The sequence below is a fragment of the Onychostoma macrolepis genome, chromosome 22, assembly GCF_012432095.1.
Source record: "Onychostoma macrolepis isolate SWU-2019 chromosome 22, ASM1243209v1, whole genome shotgun sequence".
Classification (NCBI taxonomy): Eukaryota; Metazoa; Chordata; class Actinopteri; order Cypriniformes; family Cyprinidae; genus Onychostoma; species Onychostoma macrolepis.
Genome location: NC_081176.1, coordinates 15,193,770 through 15,215,128, shown reverse-complemented (window position 1 = coordinate 15,215,128; position 21,359 = coordinate 15,193,770). Strand labels below are relative to the sequence as shown.

Sequence of the window (21,359 nt, the reverse complement as noted above, 5' to 3'; positions counted from 1 at the left end):
TAACTGAAATTTATAGATGCAAATAGAAATAAGTCCAATAAAACAAACTTTTTTTTGAAATTCAACCATTTAACCCTGTTACCAAAGTTACTGTAAGATATAAAAATATATTTTATTCAATTTATGTGAAATGTTTATCAGTAATCAACTATTTTCCTGTTTCTTACCGTGAAGCTGGTTTGAAACAAACTGTATTGTATAAAGCGCTATAGAAATAAAGTTGACTTGACTTGACTGATCTGAAACAACACATTATGACAAGACCTTAAAAATAATTTTACTGTCATGAAATGAGCAGATTTAAACAAATTCAAAAGATTTAATTAATGGATACAGTCGAGAAGGTCAATACTACTGCCATGGGAGTCATGGGACAGGCCAAAACAACCATTTTCAAGTTGGTGGGCCGGAAACATTTGAGAAGTTTAAAATGAACTGCTCATTTTGGGTTAATTGTATGTTGGATAATAGTCTATCTAACACATCTATCAGTTCTCATTGCAAAACATGGTATTGGTGCCTCATGGGCCACCAAATTGCACCATATTGGTGGTAAGTGCCATCAAAGTAGCTGTTAAGAGATGCAGCTGTCTTCCCATTAACCTCAAATTCAACCCCATGCTCCAAACGCGATCCGCACTGAAAGAGCTTGTGAAAGTCCCATAATCGGGCGTGTCAAAAGGTCGATTTGGATAGCAGTGCGCTGTCGTTTGTTGACGTGCTGCGACTGAATGTGATTGACCAGTTAGCGCTTGCATGCATATATTTATCTGCTGGATGGGCAGACGGAGACATTATGCTGTTAATTATTGGCTTTGCCAAGCATAAGCGCTTCCCACGGTAATGGAGCTCCGATTTCAAGAACGTCTGGACAGTTGTGCACTGGGAGAGCTGTAATTATATGACAGAATGCAAATGTATTTTCGTCCTTGCTGCCTGTCAGCAAAACATATAAATTAGGACTTAACACGCATGGATGAATTTGCGCACAAGCGCTCATGACTAACAATTTCTATGGTGTATTGATTACGACGTCTAAATTGAGTAAAGCGCAATATAAAAAACTGTTTAAACTTTCACGCCTCAGATGCAACAGAAACTCATCACACATTGACGGAATAATAGTGGAAAAATATAATCAGAATGAAATGAGCATTTTTGTAATGTGTTAACCTAGGGAACATTTTGCACTTTTTCTCACTCGCACTAGTTCTTTAAAATTGCCCAAAACGAGAATTTTGTCATTTCTGCCACCTCTCAGTTAATGCCTAGAGTGGAAAATACATTTTAAACACTTTTGGAATAAAATTGCTTAATGGTCCTACAAATGGTAATTTCATAGCTGTCCCTAAACATACTGAATTAAATAATATTTTCACATTTTTTGGCCAGTTTGACAAAAAAAAAAAAGCTTTTCTGGAAAATGACACAACAATAAAAAATTTATTTTCATAAGTAATATTTACCTATTTGTTTTCATCATCTAATTTTATCTCAATAATAACTGTCATAATTATTAATTTATGATTGCCTTATTATTTTCAGGCTTTTCATTATTTTAGTTTTTATTTTAGTTTTTAAAATGACATATGCTAATATATGTTTTTATATAGTGTCTTTATTGTTTAATACATACTATTTTTATTATGGATATTTTAAAAACATATTTTACAAAAAAGATGTAGAAAGTGTTTGACCCTTTAGTCAAATTAATTATGAAACAACACACAATGATTTATTATTTCCTTTATTAATTTATTATTATTTAAGTATTTTTAGACTGTTATAGTTCTTTAAAATGTAATATACAATAATATTGTCCAACAGGAAAATTATGTCTTTATTGTATTAGTATAGTTTAATAAATACAATTTCTGATGATGGATATATATACGGGGAGGGGGGGGGTTATTTGATCCCACTGACAAAGAAATTATCAGTCTATAATTTTAATGGTAGGTTTATTTGAACAGTGAGAGACAGAATAACAACGCATTTCAAAAAAGTTATAAATTGATTTGCATTTTAATGAGTCAAATAAGTATTTGACCCCTTCGCAAAACATGACTTAGTACTTGGTGGCAAAACCCTTGTTGGCAATCACAGAGGTCAGATGTTTCTTGTAGTTGGCCACCAGGTTTGCACACATCTCAGGAGGGATTTTGTCCCACTCCTCTTTGCAGATCCTCTCCAAGTCATTAAGGTTTCGAGGCTGACGTTTGGCAGCTCGAACCTTCAGCTCCCTCCACAGATTTTCTAATGTCTGGAGGTTAGGTCTGGAGACTGGCTAGACCACTCTAGGACCTTAATGTGCTTCTTCTTGAGCCACTCTTTTGTTGCCTTGGCCGTGTGTTTTGGGTCATTGTCATGCTGGAATACCCATCCACGACCCATTTTCAATGCCCTGGCCCTGACGGTACATGGCCCCGTCCATCGTCCCTTTAATGCGGTGATAGGTAGGGTCAAATACTTATTTCACTCATTAAAATGCAAATCAATTTATAACTTTTTGTTTGTTATTTTGTTGTTATTCTGTCTCTCACTGTTCAAATAAACCTACCATTAAAATTATAGACTGATCATTTCTTTTTCAGTGAGCAAACGTATCAGCAAAATCAGCAGGGGATCAAATATTTTTCCCCCATTGTATATATATATATATACACACATACACACATATATAATGCCTCTTGCAAAATATGCAAAATGTTAATAATTTTAACAAAATAAGAGGGATCATGAAAATTGCATGTTATAGTTTAGTTAATACTGTCCTGAATAAGCTATTTTACATAACAGATTTATTCTCCACAAGACAAAATAACTGAATTGATAAAAATGACCCTGTTCAAAAGTTTACATACCCTTGAATCCTAATACTGTGTCTTTTCCTGGATGATCCATGACTGTCTTTCTGCTTTTGTGATAGTTGTTCATGAGTCCCTTGTTGGTCCTGAGCAGTTCAACTGCCTGCTGTTCTTCAGAAAAGCCCTCCAACTCCTGCACATTCTTTGGTTCTCCAACATTTTCTGCATTGGACAATTGGAGGACAATAGTTATTATATAGGGTGAAAACATTTACTGGCAACACAATGAATTAAGAGCTGGGGGGTGTAAACTTTTTTGAATTGGATGATCAGGGTGAATTGTACTTATTTTGTCTTCTGGGAAACATTTACAGTATGTAGCTCCTTAAGTGCAGTACCAAATGAAAAAATATGATCTTTTAACAAAAAAAGAAAAATTTACACATCATCATCCTGTTCAAAAGTGTACACCCTCTGGCTCTTAATGCATTGTGTTGCCTTCTTGAGCATCAGTAAATATTTCCAGCTTTTGTAATAGCTGTGTATGAGTCCCTCAATTGCCCTCAGTGTGAAATGATGGATCTCAAAGTCATACAGTCACTGTTGGAAATGGTTCAAATATGCAGAGGATGCTGGAAAAACAAAGAATGTGCAGGAGCTGGAGGATTTTTCTAAAGAAAAGCAGGCAATTGAACTGCTCAGGACCAACAAGGGATTCATGAACAACTATCACAAAACAGAAAGACAGTCGTGGATCATCCAGGAAAGCGACAAACAGTATTAAGATTCAAGGGTATGTAAACTTTTAAAATGTGTCATCTTTATCATTTCTGTTATGTGAAATAGCTTATTTAGGACAGTATTAAATAATAACATGCAATTTCCATTATCCCTCTTATTTTGTTAAAATTATGAATATTTTGCATAATCTTCAAGGGGCATGTAAATTGATTGATAACGATCCCAAACACACCTCCAAGATGACTACTGCCTTGCTAAAGAGGCTGAGGGTAAAGGTGATGGACTGGCCAAGCATGTCTCCAGACCTAAACCCTATTGAGCATCTGTGGGTCATCCTCAAACGGAAGGTGGAGGAGCGCAAGGTGATGTCGTCATGGAGGAGTGGAAGAGGACTCCAGTGGCAACCTGTGAAGCTCTGGTGAACTCCATGCCCGAGAGGGTTAAGGCAGTGCTGGAAAATAATGGTGGCCACACAAAATATTGACACTTTGGGCCCAATTTGGACATTTTCACTTAGGGGTGTTCTCACTTTTGTGGCCAGCAGTTTAGACATTAATGGCTGTGTGTGGAGTTATTTTGAGGGAACAGCAAATTTACACTGTTATACAAGCTGTACACTCACTACTTTACATTGTAGCAAAGTGTCATTTCTTCAGTGTTGTCACATGAAAAGATATAATAAAATATTTACAAAAAATGTGAGGGGTGTACTCACTTCTGTGAAATACTGTGTGTGTGTGTGTGTGTGTGTATATATATATATATATATATATATATATATATATACACACAGTGGTGTGAAAAAGTGTTGGCCCCCTTCCTGATTTTTAATTTTTTGCATGTTTGTCACACTTTAATGTTTCAGATCATCAAACAAATTTAAATATTAATCAAAGATAACACAAGTAAACACAACATGCAGTTTTTAAATGAAGTTTTTCATTATGAAGGGAAAACAGAATCCAAACCCACATGGCCCTGTGAGAAAAAGTGCTTGCCCCCTAAATCTAATAACTGGTTGTGCCACCCTTTGCAGCAACAACTGCAATCAAGCATTTGCGATAACTGGCAATGAGTCTTTCACATCGCTGTGGAGGAATTTTGGCCCACTCTTCTTTGCAGAATTGTTTTAATTCAGCCACATTGGAGGGTTTTCGAGCATGAATGGACTGTTTAAGGTCATGCCACAGCATTTCAATTGGATTTAAGTCCAGACTTTGATTTGGCCACTCCAAAACCTTAATTTTGTATTTCTTGAGACATTCAGAGGTGGACTTGCTGCTGTGTTTGGAATCATTGTCCTGCTGCATAACCCAAGTGCGCTTGAGCTTGAGGTCACGAACTGATGACCGGACATTCTCCTTCAGGATTTTCTGATAGAGTGCAGAATTCATGGTTCCATCAATTATGGTAAGTCATCCTCTGAAAAATGTTTTTGTCAAAAGTTTGTCAATGCTGATATGACCAACATCAATGTTGTAGAGTGTAGAAGGAAGATAAAGACATTGAAAATGACCTACTCATACAACAGGTTGAAAACATAGTGTACTTAAGAGTTCAATAGTACTCAAGGAGCTGGTTCCTTAAGAGATGAGAAGCTTGTCCAACCACATAGAATAAGGTGATCCTGCCTTTGATCCTTCTCAATAGCATTATGGCTGGTGGTCCTCCCTCTGACTGAGATGGGCTTCAATACTGGTGCAGGACTGTAAACAAAAACAAATTAGTTTAAACAAAGAAAAGAGATTGGAAAAAGATAATTACTATGTGCAACGATGAATGCATAAACTAGTAACTTTAAATGTAATTTAAAGGGTTAGTTCACCCAAAATGAAAATTCTGACAATTTATTCATCCTCATGTTGTTCCACACCCGTTAAGTCTTTTGTTCATCTTTGAAACAGAAGTGAATATACTTTAGTGAAAACAGAGATTTTTGTCCATCCATTGAGTCCACACATTGACCACTTTGATGCTTCAAAAAGTTCATAAAGAGATTGTAAAATTAATCTATAGGAACTGAGCAGTTTAGTCCAAATTTTCTGACGAGACATTGTTACCTTATATGATGAACAGATTGAAATTAGGCTTTTATTCAAACAGTGATCAGCAAACAAACAAACAGTTCCTGTGAAAGCTCAAACAATACTGCATAACAGAGAATGAACCTCACTGGTTCTCATGCTTTAGCATCCATTTACCATATCTGATGTTTGTGTTGATAAATGTTTATGTGTGAATAAATGATGTCTCTTATTTAAATATGTAGTAAAAAAACCCATGAAAATGTATGTTATTTGAAAAAAAATCTACATCGTTTTTGGACTATGGGGGGAGCCATTATTTTATGTGCACAGTACATTCTGCATCGATGACGTCAAATGGTTGCACTCAGTGAGCTACTGGCGCTTTTTACCGCAATACAACTCAGAAAATAAAATACTGATACGATACCACATTGAGAGGCTTTTGGTTTTAGAGGAGTTTCTCAGCGCGGAGTTCCCTCGAGATCCGGGGTGTTTAGACTCATTGTGGGGAAAAATCGATGGTACAGTATTTGGTTTAAACCTATACTTATATCCATCGCCACCTGTAACCTCTTTCAGTAGCTGTGGTCATCATATCAGTATATTATTTTCAGAGTTGTCTATTCCGAGTTGTGCTGTGGTAAAAATAGCAACAGGTAGCGCTAGTAGCTCATGGAGTGCAACCATTTTACGTCATCAGAAAAATGGCGCCCCCCATAGTTCAAAATATGTATAAAACGATGTGATTTTTTCAAATAACACATCTTTAATGGGTTTTTTACTACATATTTCAGTAAGAGACATAATTTACATTAAATTAAGCCATACAAGTCTTAATACCCAGGGATCAAGTAAAATGATGAAAGGGAATTACAGACAAATCAAATGTTAAGAAAAACCATGCATGCATACCTGTTTGCCTTAGCATCTATGCTAAAGCTTTTGCTAGCCCATGCCTATTGATTTTGCACTGCTCTGTCTCATGGTCAGCTGAAGAGAGTGAAAGAATGAGTATTTGTGCTGAGGGTTGAGGATCCTGTGGGTGACTAAGAGAAAAGCAAAACAATTCCATGATTCATGTCTGTCAAGGCTTAATTCATACAGGGCTACAGATAAACCTTTTACACTATTGTATTATGGACGCCTTCAAAGTATGTGCGTGTAACGATGCCAACGAGACAAGAGATATGCGGATCCATGTGCGAGCTTTAATACAAAGGCGTGATCAGAAAACAAGCAAGGGTCAAACAGTGGCAAACAGGTATATCATAGGCAAGGCAAAGAGTCACCCAAAACTGGCCTGGGTCGGTCAACAGCGAACAGTATCCAAAGGGGCTAGACAAGAGAGGTAAATCCAAAATGAAAGCAATAGTCCAGGAAGGGGAAAACACAATCTGAAACAGGCAAGGCAAGACTAGGAAAACTAACAGGGGCTCTGTAGAGTAGCTAAAGCTAGGGCAGCGATAAATGCATACAATACTCAGAAGAGGGCAAGAGGAAGTCCATGGTTTATGTAAGGGGTGAAATAGGAATCAGCTGTGTGATCAAACTCGGGTGTAAGCGTGTGATTGGCTGCAGCTGAGTGTAATGAGTGCAATGGATTGTGGGAACTGAAGTTCAGTGTAAGTGTAACGATCAGGGCTGCGTTTCCCAAAAGCATCGTAAGCTTAAGATGATCGTAGCTCCATTGGTTTCAATGGGTCTACGATGTACTTAAGCTTACGATGCTTTTGGGAAACGCAGCCCTGTGCAGTGTAAGAGTTCATGTGGTGAGCGAGTGACCTCTGGTGGAGGGTTAACGGAAGTTCGTAGACCAGATTCGTGACAGTGTGAAGTGTTTATATATTTAAGTATTAATATATTTACCTTCAGGTATGCCAGCAGAAACTATTTCTTCTGGACATCTTAAATGTAGATGCCTTCAATTTGTGTCCTCTTCCACATCGGTGTCTGTGTCTTTTAACTGAAAAAGTAATTTTAACAATAACATGAATACAGACCTCATTTATTTATTTTTATATTTAAGTAAAATCTCAGTGATTTAAAAGCAAATGGAAAAACTTAACTTGGTTGCTATATGACTGGTTTTAATTAGTTAATTTCTAAGCAGTAGTACTTTAATTTAAGTCCAGCAAGCAGCTATAGTCAGAAGCTCCATTTGTCATCACTCAAACCATATAACCTTATAATGTAAACAAACGTTTGCATATGAATCGCGCACGTCAGACACATCTCTGGTGTTGGAACGGTTCTTCTCATACGCGTCCAAAAAATATAGTACAGCAAAACGCTGAATTACATGATCGTTCTCTGCACTGTACTTTGGAGAAGAGTGTAACTGTGACATGTAACTTGACTAACATTATCCGAAACAGTGCGCGCGGTGTGTATGTTTATAAAAGATTCACACCTAAGTTAACCGTTTACGGTTCACTTAAGTAAACAGAACATGACATGAAGCACAGAAATTATCGTGTAAATTTTCACCCCAAAGTCTAAAATAGTGACGAATGCGCAAACTAATCAGCATTAAGTAGTCTTACCTCAATTTGCAAGCTGCCTCTGGCTCGTGTCGGTGGTCTGCCACGCTAAACAGAAATAATGTTAGCACTCCGACAAAGTTGTGGAATTTACAAGATTATTCTAAATGTTGAGAAATGTAAACTTAATATGAACACTGATATAAGTGATTAAAAATATGTTATACCTGTGTTTGATCACTCTCCGCTCCTCGTGGTCAGCCACCATTAATCAAAACGGAAATAATGTGCAAGGACCGGAAATAGGATCAACTCATCACCAGTGTCAATTATGTCAACTCACTGTAATAACACTGACTCTGAATACTGATTTACACTGCAAGTGTTCATGTCATTCAAATCAACACTTTTTAACACTGGAAAATTAACACCATAAAAACAACAACACTGGAAATTTTGCTGTGTTCTGAAGCTGCAAAGCAGCCTCAGACCATCACGCTACCACCACCATGTTTGACTGTTGGTATGATGCTCTTTTTATGAAATGCTGTGTTGGTTTTACGCCAGATGTAACGGGACACACAGCTTCCAAAAGGTTCAACTTTTGTCTCATCAGTCCACAGAATATTTGCCCAAAAGTCTTGGGGATAATCAAGATATTTTTGGGCAAATGTGAGACAAACCTTTGTGTTCTTTTTGGTCAGCAATGGCTTTTGCCTTGGAACTCTCCCATGGATGCTGTTTTCGCTCAGTCTCTTTCTTATTGTTGAATCATGAACACTGACCTTAATTGAGGCAAGTGAGGCCTGCAGTTCTTTAGATGTTGTTCTGGGTTCTTTTATGACCTCCTGGATGAGTCGTCTTTGTGCTCTTGGAGTAATTTTGGTAGGTCAGCCACTCCTGGGAAGGTTCACCACTGTTACAAGTTTTCTCCATTTGTGGATAATGGCTCTGACCATGGTTTGCTGGAGTCCCAAAGCCTTAGAAATGGCTTTATAACCCTTTCCAGACTGATACACGTAAACTATTTTGTTTCTCATCTGTTTAAGAATTTCTTAAGATCGCGGAATGATGTGTTGCTCTTTAAACATGCTTCACTTTGTCAGACAGGCTCTATTTAAGTGATTTCTTGATTCAACAGGTCTGGCAGTAATCAGGCCTGGGTTTGGCTAGTGAAATTTAACTCAGCTTTCTAAAATAATGTGGTTAATCACAGTTCTTTCATGATTTAATAGGAGGGGGCAAGCACTTTTTCACACAGGGCCATGTAGCTTTGGATTTTGTTTTTCCTTCACAATAAAAAACTTCATTTAAAAATTGCATGTTGTGTTTACTTGTGTTATCTTTGATTAATATTTAAATTTGTTTGATGATCTGAAGCATTCAAGTGTGACAAACATGCAAAACATTTAAAAATCAGGAAGGGGGCCAACACTTTTTCACACCACTGTGATAATATATATATTAGGGATGGCTCAATACCATAATTTTGGCTTCGGTACGATATACCAGAATGTAATACCTCGGTATTGATACTAAATCGATACCATAGGTGACAAATAACCAGTCTCAAAAGATAAGTGAATTAAACAATTTTATTAAAATAATAAAAACAGATTCATATCTTAATACCTTTGTATCAAACTGTAACAAAAAATCTACAGGAAACATAGGTTACATTTTGATGTCGGAGAAAAAAAAATTACAGTACAAGTAATACAATGAAAATATATTCAAATCTTCTTATCTTTTCAGTGCAAACACAGTGCAAACAAAATGACTTAAAATGTAGGTTACATTTTGACTGAGTTTGAAGAAAAAAAATTCAACTGAAGTAACACAATTAATGCAACAAATGTTGCTTTATTGTAAAGTGTTATTCTAACAGTCAAAGTAATATTCAAAATCACGTTATTATTTCTCTCTCTCTGATTGTTTTCAGATTTCAGACTCAGCCAAAGAAAAAGCATTAAATATAAATCTCACTCGCTTGCTCTCTTGGCTGCTTCATAGCCTATTAGCGGTTGGCAGCACAGCAGAAACATTCCCTTTATATTATTGATACGAAAATGAATATAGCAAAACTCTTGCTTAATTCAAATTCAATTAATTTTCGATTGTATGAAATGCAAGTGCATATATTACGTGACCAAAACTTCACTGGTTCTAGCGTGTCACACATGCACGTTTGCGCTTACTGTATCACATCTGTATGTGCGTTGATCAGTTGTAAATAAAAGTTCAAATTAAATCTGAATTTATGAATCATGCACTCACCTGTCGATCTCTTAATTCTCTGAAAAGATCAGGATGAGCAAGCGACAAATGCTTAAAAAGGTTTGACGTGTTGCCTCTTGTGGAGGCACTTTTTTTTTTTAACATCTTTATTGAATGTATTTGATACTTTAGTCAAATTACTGAAACAACAATTTTAAATGAATCCCCTTTTTCCCTATTCTTTCTTGCAGCTGAATTTTTTTCTGTTTGTAAATATCGTACGAGTTCTGGCCACAAAGATCCGAGAAACGAACGCGGGGCGATACGACACACGTAAACAGTGCAGGTGAGTGCATGAAATTATTGTTACGCTGGTACATGACCTCATACGAGAATCTATACAGTATGATATTGGACTTGAGATTGTTTTTCACCAGTGACAAATTAAACGCAAATTCAACAGTACCTGATTCTCTAAACCCAAAAGTACAGGTGTTACATAATAATATATGAAATAGCGACTGGATTCTGGTTTGCCTGTGTTCTTGTGGTTGTTTTCAGCAAGGTGGAGTGTTTGGACAACATTGGTGAGATATCCAGGAGAGGACTGTAATTTTCCAGAGGGTGTTTGAAAGCCTTTCTCACATGAGTGAGAGAAATAGAGAGACAGAGAGAGAGAGTGTGCTTTCATTAACAGCATGTCTGCCTTTGAGTAAAAGTCACAGGATCTCTCTGACTAATAGTCTGTGAGTGGAACCGACTGTAAGGTCAGTCTGTATAGTGATAGTCTCTTATCAAAGCTTCCTGTTAATCAAGCAAATCCCTCTCGTCTTTGTTAATAATGATCCGGCTTTCCTTTGAAGTACAGTTTTACTGTCTGCGGCTCCTTAATAATTCTCAAAACTATTTTATATGTTCTAAAGTGGTGCATATGCATAGACTCACCGACACCATGCTAGGGTGTTCTGGGTCGTTGCTAGCTGGACGCTCGGATGCTCTTGGTGGTTTCTAGGGTATTTAGTTGTTTGCCAGGGAGTGAGTTTCAGGGTGAGTTGCTTGATTCTCAACAAGCGTTATAAATAGAAATGCACCAATATACCAGCCAATAATTATTATCAACTGATAAAAGCAATTATTTGTTTATGTTGTGTTGTGCTAATTAACATTGTGTTGTGCTAATTTCATTGTGTTGCGGCTTGTTTCCGTTGTGTTGTGGAGATTTTGTTGTGTTGTGGCTTGTTTCCATTGTGTTGTGGCTAGGGATGGGCTTAAAAATATATCACAATAATTTCTGGTATTTATTGCGATAACGATATCAATGACAATAATTCAGGGAATCTTATGCATCCACAAAAATCTTGTTTCTTTAGAGAAAAGTATTATCTTTCCTATTTTTACCCTGGTGTTGTGAGCATCTGAGTACACACGTAATGTAATTACTATTTCATACACTGTAAAAAGTGAAAGTCGACTTAACTTAAAAGAAATTGAGGAAACCTGTTGCCTTAAAATTATTAAGTACATAATAACTTGACAATTCAATTAACTTAATTTTTTAATTATCATTTACTTAAAAATTTTAAGGCAACGGGTTTCCTCAATTTTTTTTAAGTTAAGTCAACTTATCACTTTTTACAGTGTACTGGAAGCTGGAGGGCGCCCTTGCCCAGAAACTCCACATATTTATAACAGAAGTAATAGCACTGACAACCCTCCAGGAAATCCATAATATGGACAAAGGTATACAGTTATCGCTGTAGCTGGGAAAAAAACGCAAATAGAGAAATTTTAACTGAGGAAACTTGAAGACTATAAACATACGATTCTTCTGTGCTGTGTTCTTCAAGCAATCTTGGGTATTTTTATAAGGATAAAGTATATTTATAATGCAATGCTAATCGACATAGACTTTATCACTGTATATAATACTATAAAATAGTATGATTTCTGCCTCATTTTGTGATATGAAACCACGTCTGATCACAAAGTTATTTCAAAGACTCAACTGATGTTATGAAGTTAATCTGAATAAAAAGCATGTCAATTAATATCTTTGTTGGATAACAGGTCTGTAAACAGGCTCATACACATGCAAAACTGTATTGCCCACATGCTACTGTAGTACTTTTATTCATTGCACAGACTGATTTTTTGACTGTACAGCCCTGGGGCCCGTTCTTCGTATGTCGCTTATTACATCCGAGATCAAATGACACATCCAAGATGATATAATCGCGCTAATCATGATCTGGCTAATTCGGTTCTTCGAATGCACTTGTTGTTGATGATTAGTATGGCTGGATTGTGTTATCTGAGATAATTGCGCGTTCATGGGTTGGTTTAAAAGGGACTATGTATGGATACTTGAAACCATGATCAGCAATGCAGCGATTGGCTGGCAGCAAGACAGCAACATAATGACATCATAAAATTAAAAAAGACACCTGACAAAAAACTTGACAAATTTCTGGACTTTTATAAGGAAACAGCCAAGCGAACAAAACTACATAAATGCTATAACAGATAAATGAAATGTGCCATTTTTATTTTATTTTATTGTTTGTTTTTTTTGTACATTCCCAATTATTTATATTCACGATTTCTAATATTTGTACAGGCTTTACATTTTTATTTCAATGTAGTAATTAGCAATTCATTTAATTTTATCTTTGAAACAGATTTACGTGACAATGGACAACATTAATTAAAGTTTCCTAAGGGTCAAGATCAAGTTATCTGCATCTCCTGCGCTCCATCAGGCCACTCCCATAATAGCTGCCACCACTCAAATTAATGCACGACTCCATATGATCTGTATAGCTTGTATGTAAGACTCTAATACAATTATGAAGTAATTATTTTATGACGAATAAATCTTTCAGTGAGTGAAAATGGCTGTGTCTATAGTATTATAGACTACATAACATTATTATATTATTTTTTAAATTACTTTTTAAATTATTATTATTTTAAATTATTGTACCTGGATCAGTAGGGTACTCTTATAATAAAGTAGCAGTGACTGGTACAGTATTTAAGTATCAATTCTGCTTAAAAACATGTAATCTAATCCTGTTTTCATGAAATAAGCCTACTCCCGAGCAGGTTTAAATTTACGAACCTGTTGCAGTGACAGCAAATCCAGGATTAGCTTTAAAATCCCCTTGAAAACAAAATTAAAGTTTTTTGGGTGTTGGTTTCAATATGTTAGTCTTAAGGTTATCTATAAGGCAGTGTGCTCCAAAACAGTGACAATATTCGCATTTAGAAGATATAAGCATTCAAAGCTTGCAGTTCGTCACTTCCGCCAGAACGGATCAATGATTTTTTTGATGTCACATTGTACTTCAGATTCTCATTAAGTCTTCTGACCAATCAAATGGTCTCTAGAAGCTCTCTAGAAATGAGGTCTGGTTTCATGTTGTGTCACACGAACTGTGGCAGTGCAGAGACGCGATCGCACGAATCATATGCTCGAGTTGGCATATATTAAACACTTTTAAAACTACACAGGATGATTATGGCTATGGTTCTCTTTCATCATCTCATGTTCGAGATCCACCTATGGGAAGGGCATCCGCCCCTGACCTCTGCAGAAGCATCCAATTGCACCAAGTATGGCTTGACAGACAGGAGCGTGTGCCCAATGCCAAGTAAGGAACCGCCCCCTTACCTAACGCATAAAGGGACCTGCACGTGCTACCCTTCCTCAGTTGATATTCGCTTCTCACGACCTCTTGTTATACAGCCCCCCACCCGGTCCTAGGAAACAGCTCTTGCCTGTCCTCCCCGCCTGCACGAAACACATGCGCCACTACTGGAGGGACCTGCTTGATCTTAAACATGGCTTAACGGGTCTAGAGGTTAAAGACATGGCATTGTGTGGTCTGGGGGACCCCCCTGCCATCGAACCCTCGAATGCCAGACACCTTAACTTCTCTCAGGGAGCTCTACTATGGCTTACTTTACCAAACTCAAGTAAGGCTCTGGCCCGAGCAGATATAAACAAAACGCTATTGGCTATTTTAAAAAGGGGGCGGGGCTGTTCAATATGTCCCACCCTGTCTTCCTGTTTTAGTTGAAATTACATCACTACATAGAATAACGCTGCGTGTTTCAAAGCACTTCAGGGGACTTTTAAAGAACCAAACAAGATCATGATCAAAGACCTAGATCATGCCAAATCGTCAACAATCAAATCCAGCTAACGGAGTTAGTGACGTATGAAGAACAGGCCCCTGACCAAACCAGTTCCAGATTGGAGAAGGAGCTCCTCGTTTAGCGATAAACTCCTCCTCAATTTCACATACGCCTTCCGCCATGTCGCTCCGCATGGTCGCACACAGAAATATGTCAACAACCAGACTTTATCGTTAATATTTTCTTTATCGTGGGGAGAATTTTTACCGGTATCCCGTCGTCAATTATTCCTTACATAATGTGTGAAAGTATTACAGCTGAGAGTGTTTTAAACCTACAGGGGTTTGATAACCTCCAGTGAAATTGAATTCAGGCAGTGAACGCCATTAAAGACGTTACAGATGAACGGACACAGTCGTATTTTACTCTTAATGAGAGTCGGACTTATGCTCTGAACTTGAAGTAATTAAGCGATTTCCATGTGATTTGAGCTCAGCACAGGGCTCCTCTGCTTCTGTGATGCTTTATCTGAGGATGTGAAAACAGCAGAAAGGCCGCTGACTCAAAACTCAGCTCAACTTTTCTCATTTTCTGGCCTGTAATGTAATAATCAGCCTTTAGAGAGAGAATGACTCTCACTCTCAGTGTCTAGCTCTCATTTCAATTTCAGTCTCTCAGAGCCGAAACGGAGGCTGTTTATATCGCTTTACTCGCTGTTACTCACAGTAATGTCATGATATTTTTAGAACTACCTTGGAGTACCATGTATTTCAAAGTACCATAGTAATACCATCCTTTACCATGGTACCAAAACCTTACTGTTTTTTAAGGTTGAAAATAATGATGGGAAAATGTGTTTTGGTGCCCACTACATTGTTTGTGCTAGGGTGTTCTGGTGTTTTTTAGAGTGTTCTGAGTGGTTGATATGATGTTTTGGCAGGTTTTTAAGGTATTCTGGTGGGTTTTATGGTGTTCCTGATTGGTTGGTATGGTGTTTTCAGTGGTTTTTATGGTGTTCTGATTGGTTGGTATGGTGTTTTCAGTGGTTTTATGGTGTTCTGAGTAGTTACTATGGTGTTGTGGATGTTTTAGGGTGTTCTGAGTGGTAACTATGGTGTTTTTTTAGGGTGTTCTGAGTGGTTACTATGGTGATTTGCTGTTTTTGGGAGTTCTAGGTCATTTATATGGTGTTCTGGTGTGTTTTAGGGTGTTCCTGATTGGTTGGTATGGTGTTTTCAGTGGTTTTTATGGTGTTCTGATTGGTTGGTATGGTGTTTTCAGTGGTTTTTATGGTGTTCTGAGTGGTTGGTATGGTGTTTTGGTGGTTCTTAGGGTGTTCTGGGTAAATTATATGGTGTTCCGGTTGTTTTAGGCTATTCTGAGTGATTGATATGGTGTTCTGGCGGTTCTGAGGGTGTTCCAAGTGGTTACTATGGTGTTTTTTGCGTGTTCTGAGTGGTTACTATGGTGTTCTGGTGGTTCTTAGGGTGTTCTGGGTAGTTTATATGGTGTTTTGGTGGTTTTTAGGGTGTTCTGTTGGTTATTAGAGTGTTCTACAAGGCTGCTGTAGTGTTCTGAGTTGTCTTTAGGGTCTTCTCGGTGGTTTTTGGGGTGTTCTGGGTTGTGTTTAGGGTGTTCTGGTGGTTTTTATGGTGTTCTGATTGGTTACTTTGGCGTTTTGCGTGGTTTCTAGAGTGATCTAAGAGATTGCTATAGTGTTCTGAGTGGTCACTATGGTGTTCTAAATGTTTTTTTCTCTGTGTTTTTAGGGGGTTGTCAGGTTGAAAATCATTGCTGATTGTTTGATTCTCAACAAACCTTATGGGGCGTTCACACCAGATGTGACTTGCGTGAATAAATCGCGCTATTCACGTGTAGTTGGACGCTTGAACATTTTGAGTTTACTTGCTTCATTCGCGCGTGAAATTCGTTTCATTCGCGCGTGAAATTCACTTCACAACAGACGCAAATTCGTGTCATGGGAGGGGCTTCTGCCAGGCGGCTCCAGTTTCGTTGCGAAATGGCTGATATGGATTTTGTTGAGAGGGTAGCTGCGCTTTATATTATAAACACATCAACTCAATATGTATATATATAGCTCAAATTGAGTAAAGAGCGTTTTTTACAACTTACCAGATTGTCCGACCTCCTCACTCACTTTCTTCCAAGCAAGATCCTTTTTATTCCTGTTTCTATAAAAGTATGAAGATGTATCGTACAGCTCCGGGTATCCACATACATCGACGCCCGAAACGCTCAATTCGCGCCGCCTCATTCGCACGAATTGCGCCACAGGATGTCTGTCGCGTCTTTGCATTGACTTAACATGTAAATCACTCGCTTAATGCATCATTCGCGTCTGGTGTGAACGCACCATTACAATTTTAAGGTTTCATGTTTATTATTTCTTTATATTGATGTGGATTTAATCATTGTGGATTTAATAAAGTGTGATATAATATTCAAATATCTCTAAACAGAAAATGTGCCTGTGTCTGTGTACAGGAAGCTGGCTAAGTCCACTTTGGTTCTGGTTCTGGTTTTCGGCGTGCACTACATCGTGTTTGTGGGAATGCCGCACACGTTCACAGGTCTGGGCTGGGAGCTGCGCATGTACTGTGAATTGTTCTTCAACTCATTCCAGGTGACTTCCTGACTAATCAGCTACTGTTTCACCTCTCAATACTCACTAATGTGAAGTGATAACACTGAGTATAATGATGTGTCCCTTTGCATTTCGGTTTAATTTGCTCTGCTGGCATGATAAATAACTGTGCTTTCATATTTCAGAAAGCATTTTGCAGCTTATCTATAGACTGTGGGAAACAAATAACAGCATGCAAGGAATAATTTAAGGGAGATAACAAAAAGCAATTCACAAAATAATTGAATAGATAAACTAAACTAAAATTAAAGTTAGTGCTGAGGTCCATCCAAAGCCTTTTTCTTTGTTTTTCTTTACTGTGAAATAAGTTCAGATAAATTAAAAATCAGCTTTTCTTCTTTTATTTTTGTATTTAATGTAATAAAAGTTAAAATAAAAAATAAATAAATAAAAAAATGGTGCTGACATGTATCAGAAGCTTTTCTTCTTCGCTTTCTGTCTTTCCTGTGAAATAAAAGTTAAATTACAAAAAAATAAATTAATTAATTTTAATTAATTAATAGTTGGTGGTGAGGTGCAGCAAAAAAAAAAAAGTTTAATTAAAAGTTATTAATGAGATCCATCTTAAGTCTTTTTTCTGTTCTTCTGTCTTTCCTTTGAAATAAAAGCCAACAAAATTAATATTCATACTTATATAAGTATAAATATTGCTAATATTACTATAATACTGATATGTCTGTGTGTGTGTGTGTGTGTGTATTTCCACTTTGGTTTGCTTTTTTTAATAATAAATATATTTAATAATAAATGAAGCCGTGAAATCAGAAATGTGTTTTTAATGAGAAATCAAAACGTTTTTTTTTTTAACCATTAATAATAAATAATTAATAAAGTTTGGTAAGAAACTCATGATATTATATTGTGTGTATTGTTGAGGTTTTCTGTTCACTTGTCCGTCTCACCGGTGTTTATCGCTCTCTTTCAGGGATTTTTTGTGTCCATTATCTACTGCTTCTGCAATGGAGAGGTAAGTGTGGGTGGAACAATATTCATATTTCAAATACTGCCACTTCAGCAAAGTTCGTATTCAAAGTGATTATTCATTTTCTCTCAACCTTTCAAAGGTTTTGTAGAAAGTCAGTGAACAACATTCATTTTGCTCGTTATTGTTCTCTCCCAGGTCCAGACAGAAATCCGGAAGACCTGGCTTCGTTGGACGCTTGCGTTTGACTGGAAAGGTCCCGTCGTTTTGGCTAACTACCGCTATGGGACGGTCCTGAACAGCAGCGGCACCAGCCTCCAATCTCAGCTGACCTCAGTGTCCCGCAGTTCAGCCCTCCTCACCAGCAGGGTGTACCGCTGCGCCACTCAGATCAGCGTCAGCTCGCTTGTGCACAGCTCCCAAACACACACAACCCTCCCTGGATACGTCTTCAGCAACTCGGACATCGAAAGCCTGCCACCTTCCATTCCAGAAGAAATCGAAGTGGAGGCCAAACACATTGACGATATCACACTCAAAGGTGTCAACCACATCGCCATACGACAGGAAGCCCTCAGCATCTGTTTCGAAGAAAGCGGACAGAGCTCATCCCACACAGATTCTAATGAGGTCAGATGTCGTCCTGAAGACATCACCACTACAGAAATCTCCAAATGCACTGATAAAATATCGCTGAAGGATTGTTTAACAGTGAGGTACAACAGTTTGGATCAAGAGGACGAGGAAGTGCTTTAAAGTGCAGACTTTGTTTAACGCGAATTGCCTTTTGCAACCAATTTTACTTCTGTAAAGCAACGTATTTATGATTAAAACAGGATTTTAATAGAAAAAAAACTATTTTATCCTTAGGGAACTGATTTGATTGTAGAAATTGGGCATTATATATCGGAATGGAACATAATTTGCTAAAATAGTGCCTAAATAGCTATTTGTTAACATTATCCAATGACGCAAAAAAAGGTGAGAACAGCTTTAAAGGAAAGCGGCTTCAGAAGTAGCGTAAGTTTCAATTAAAGAATACTAAGGCAAAAATTAACGTTTTTCTTTGGAATGACATGCATTGATTCACACTAAAACCTATAACATGTCTTAAAGGAATAGTTCACCCAAAAATGAAAATTTGCTGAAAATGTACTCACCATCAGGCCATCCAAGATGTAGATGAGTCTGTTTCGCCATCAGATTTGGAGAAATGCAGCATTACATCACTTCCTCTGCAGTGAATGGGTGCCGTCCAAACAGCTGATAAAAACATTATAGTAATCCACAAGTCATCCATATGACTCTAGTCCATCAATTATAGTCTTGAGAAACAAAAAGCTGCATGTTTGTAAGAAATAAAACACTCAAGACGTTTTTAATTAAAAAATACAAGTCCTCTGTCAATTACATTGATTTTTCCAGTGAAAATATTCCTTAAGAAAGTAAATGGAGTCCATTTTGATTTTCATGTTGACTTGTAAAAGTATCGCAAATAGTCAAACAAAGATGCCATGCGTGTCATATAATGCATGAAAAAATATTTGGTTGGATCAGTTGGTTTCACTCATTTCAAGCCTTGCGAGAAAGATTTGTGTTGACATTTTTGCGCTCTTTTTGCTGGAAATTAGCACCATCGCACTGCCGTATAAGACTGTTTACATCGTTAAGTTTGGTAAATTAAGTATGTGTAAATATATCCTTCACCAAGTGTCAAGCTGTGGGTTTATTTTTGCAATCAAATGATGTTGTTCAGTGAAATCAAACAGTGGGACTCATTCATGAAACGCAAGCGAAATGATTTTCTGCGTAAATAGTTCGTAAAACAAGTTCTTATGTAAATGTTCTTAGTTCTGTTACAATTTATGCAAGCGTCTGTAAAATTGTTCGCAAAACCGTCTGTGCGTAAAATGTTGTGCAATAAATTTTCCCCAATAAATTTACATAAATATTCGTTAAACTCGACTTTCATGAATGCGACCCAATGTTCGGAGTTATGCTTTGCGGTTTAGGTATTTGATTATGCCTTTAGCAAAAAATAAAAATAAAAAATCAGTTGGGCATTGCTTGGCATGAATGTTTTGATTGTACAAATTTTACATCAAGCTATTTTTTTACTGTAATTTATGAGTAAATGTTCTTCTTAAATTGTTTTAAATGTATTGTGCATTGATGTTTCATTGAAAAGTGTAATAAACGCACTTAAACATATATTGCATTTCAGAAAATGAACCATAAACATTGTGCATGTCATATATATATATATATATATATATATAATTTTTAAAAACTCAAAAATTGAACTGAAATAAAAGTAAATAAATGTTGCATTGCAAATGTTAGATAACCCAGATATAAACCTAAAAATAGGCTTCATACAGAATGTTACGTCTTGAAACTTTTTAATCTAACAATATGTAATATGTAAAAATTTGAAGCTGTTCATATGTTAATATTGTATGTATCATTCCATATGTAAAAAAACAATATATGCCAAACACAAACCGTAAAATATGCTACAACATATGTTACAACATGTTACATTTGAATAAGTATGAACACGGTAACACTTTACAATAAGGTGTCATTTGTTAACATTAGTTAGTGTATTAACTAACATGAACTAACAATGAACAATGCATTTAATACACTATTTATTAATCTTTGTTAATGTTAGTTAATCAAAATACAGTTGTTCATTGTTTATTCATGTCAGTTCACAGTGCATTAACTAATGTTAACAAACACAACCTATGATTTTAATAATGCATTGATAAATGCTGAAATTAACATTAACTAAGATTAATAAATGTTGTAGAAGTATTGTTCATTCTTAGTTCATGTTTACTAATGTTGTTAACTAATGAACCTTATTGTAAAGTGTTACCATGAACACTAATGAAGTCATGCTGAAAAATTAGTTGACACATTTACTGTAAAAGTCCTGTGAATATGGCAGCTGTATTTGAAGATCACAACAGGTAACACAAATGTCATTTCAATTAGAGCCATAAAGGCTTCATCCTGACCCGAATATCTGTATTAGGCATTAATAGACTGAAGTGTTTACCACTGGTTTCCCCAGGGTGCTCTTAATGTGTCTTGCTTCCGAGTTGAAATCGACTACACAGCCATTTGTGGCCCTGTAAGAGTCGGGTTATGTGTTCATACTGTGATTACTATTACATAACCTTTCTCAGCAGGACTCCTGTTCAATAACACAGAAATATTAATTATAGAAAAAAAAAAAATAGCTCAAAATACAAATCCATATATGTGAAATATGCATCTATGAAAAGATGTGATAGATATTGACACACTTTAGTTATTTAGCAGGCCAGAAAGAACAATTTCTTTTAA

At 36.7% G+C, this 21,359-nt stretch overlaps 1 protein-coding gene across 2 annotated transcripts in view; it reads left to right on the top strand.

Moving 5' to 3' along the window:
- Positions 1-19,161, top strand: part of pth2rb (parathyroid hormone 2 receptor b) — a 56,673-nt gene extending 37,512 nt beyond the window's left edge. For both annotated transcript variants that reach the window (XM_058760513.1, XM_058760512.1), the window contains exons 11-14: positions 10,524-10,618; positions 16,918-17,056; positions 18,003-18,044; positions 18,198-19,161. In XM_058760513.1, coding sequence (XP_058616496.1) covers positions 10,524-10,618; positions 16,918-17,056; positions 18,003-18,044; positions 18,198-18,755 — 834 coding nt within the window. In that variant the 3' untranslated portion in view covers positions 18,756-19,161. The remainder of the gene's footprint in view (positions 1-10,523; positions 10,619-16,917; positions 17,057-18,002; positions 18,045-18,197) is intronic.
- Positions 19,162-21,359: the final 2,198 nt, after the last annotated feature.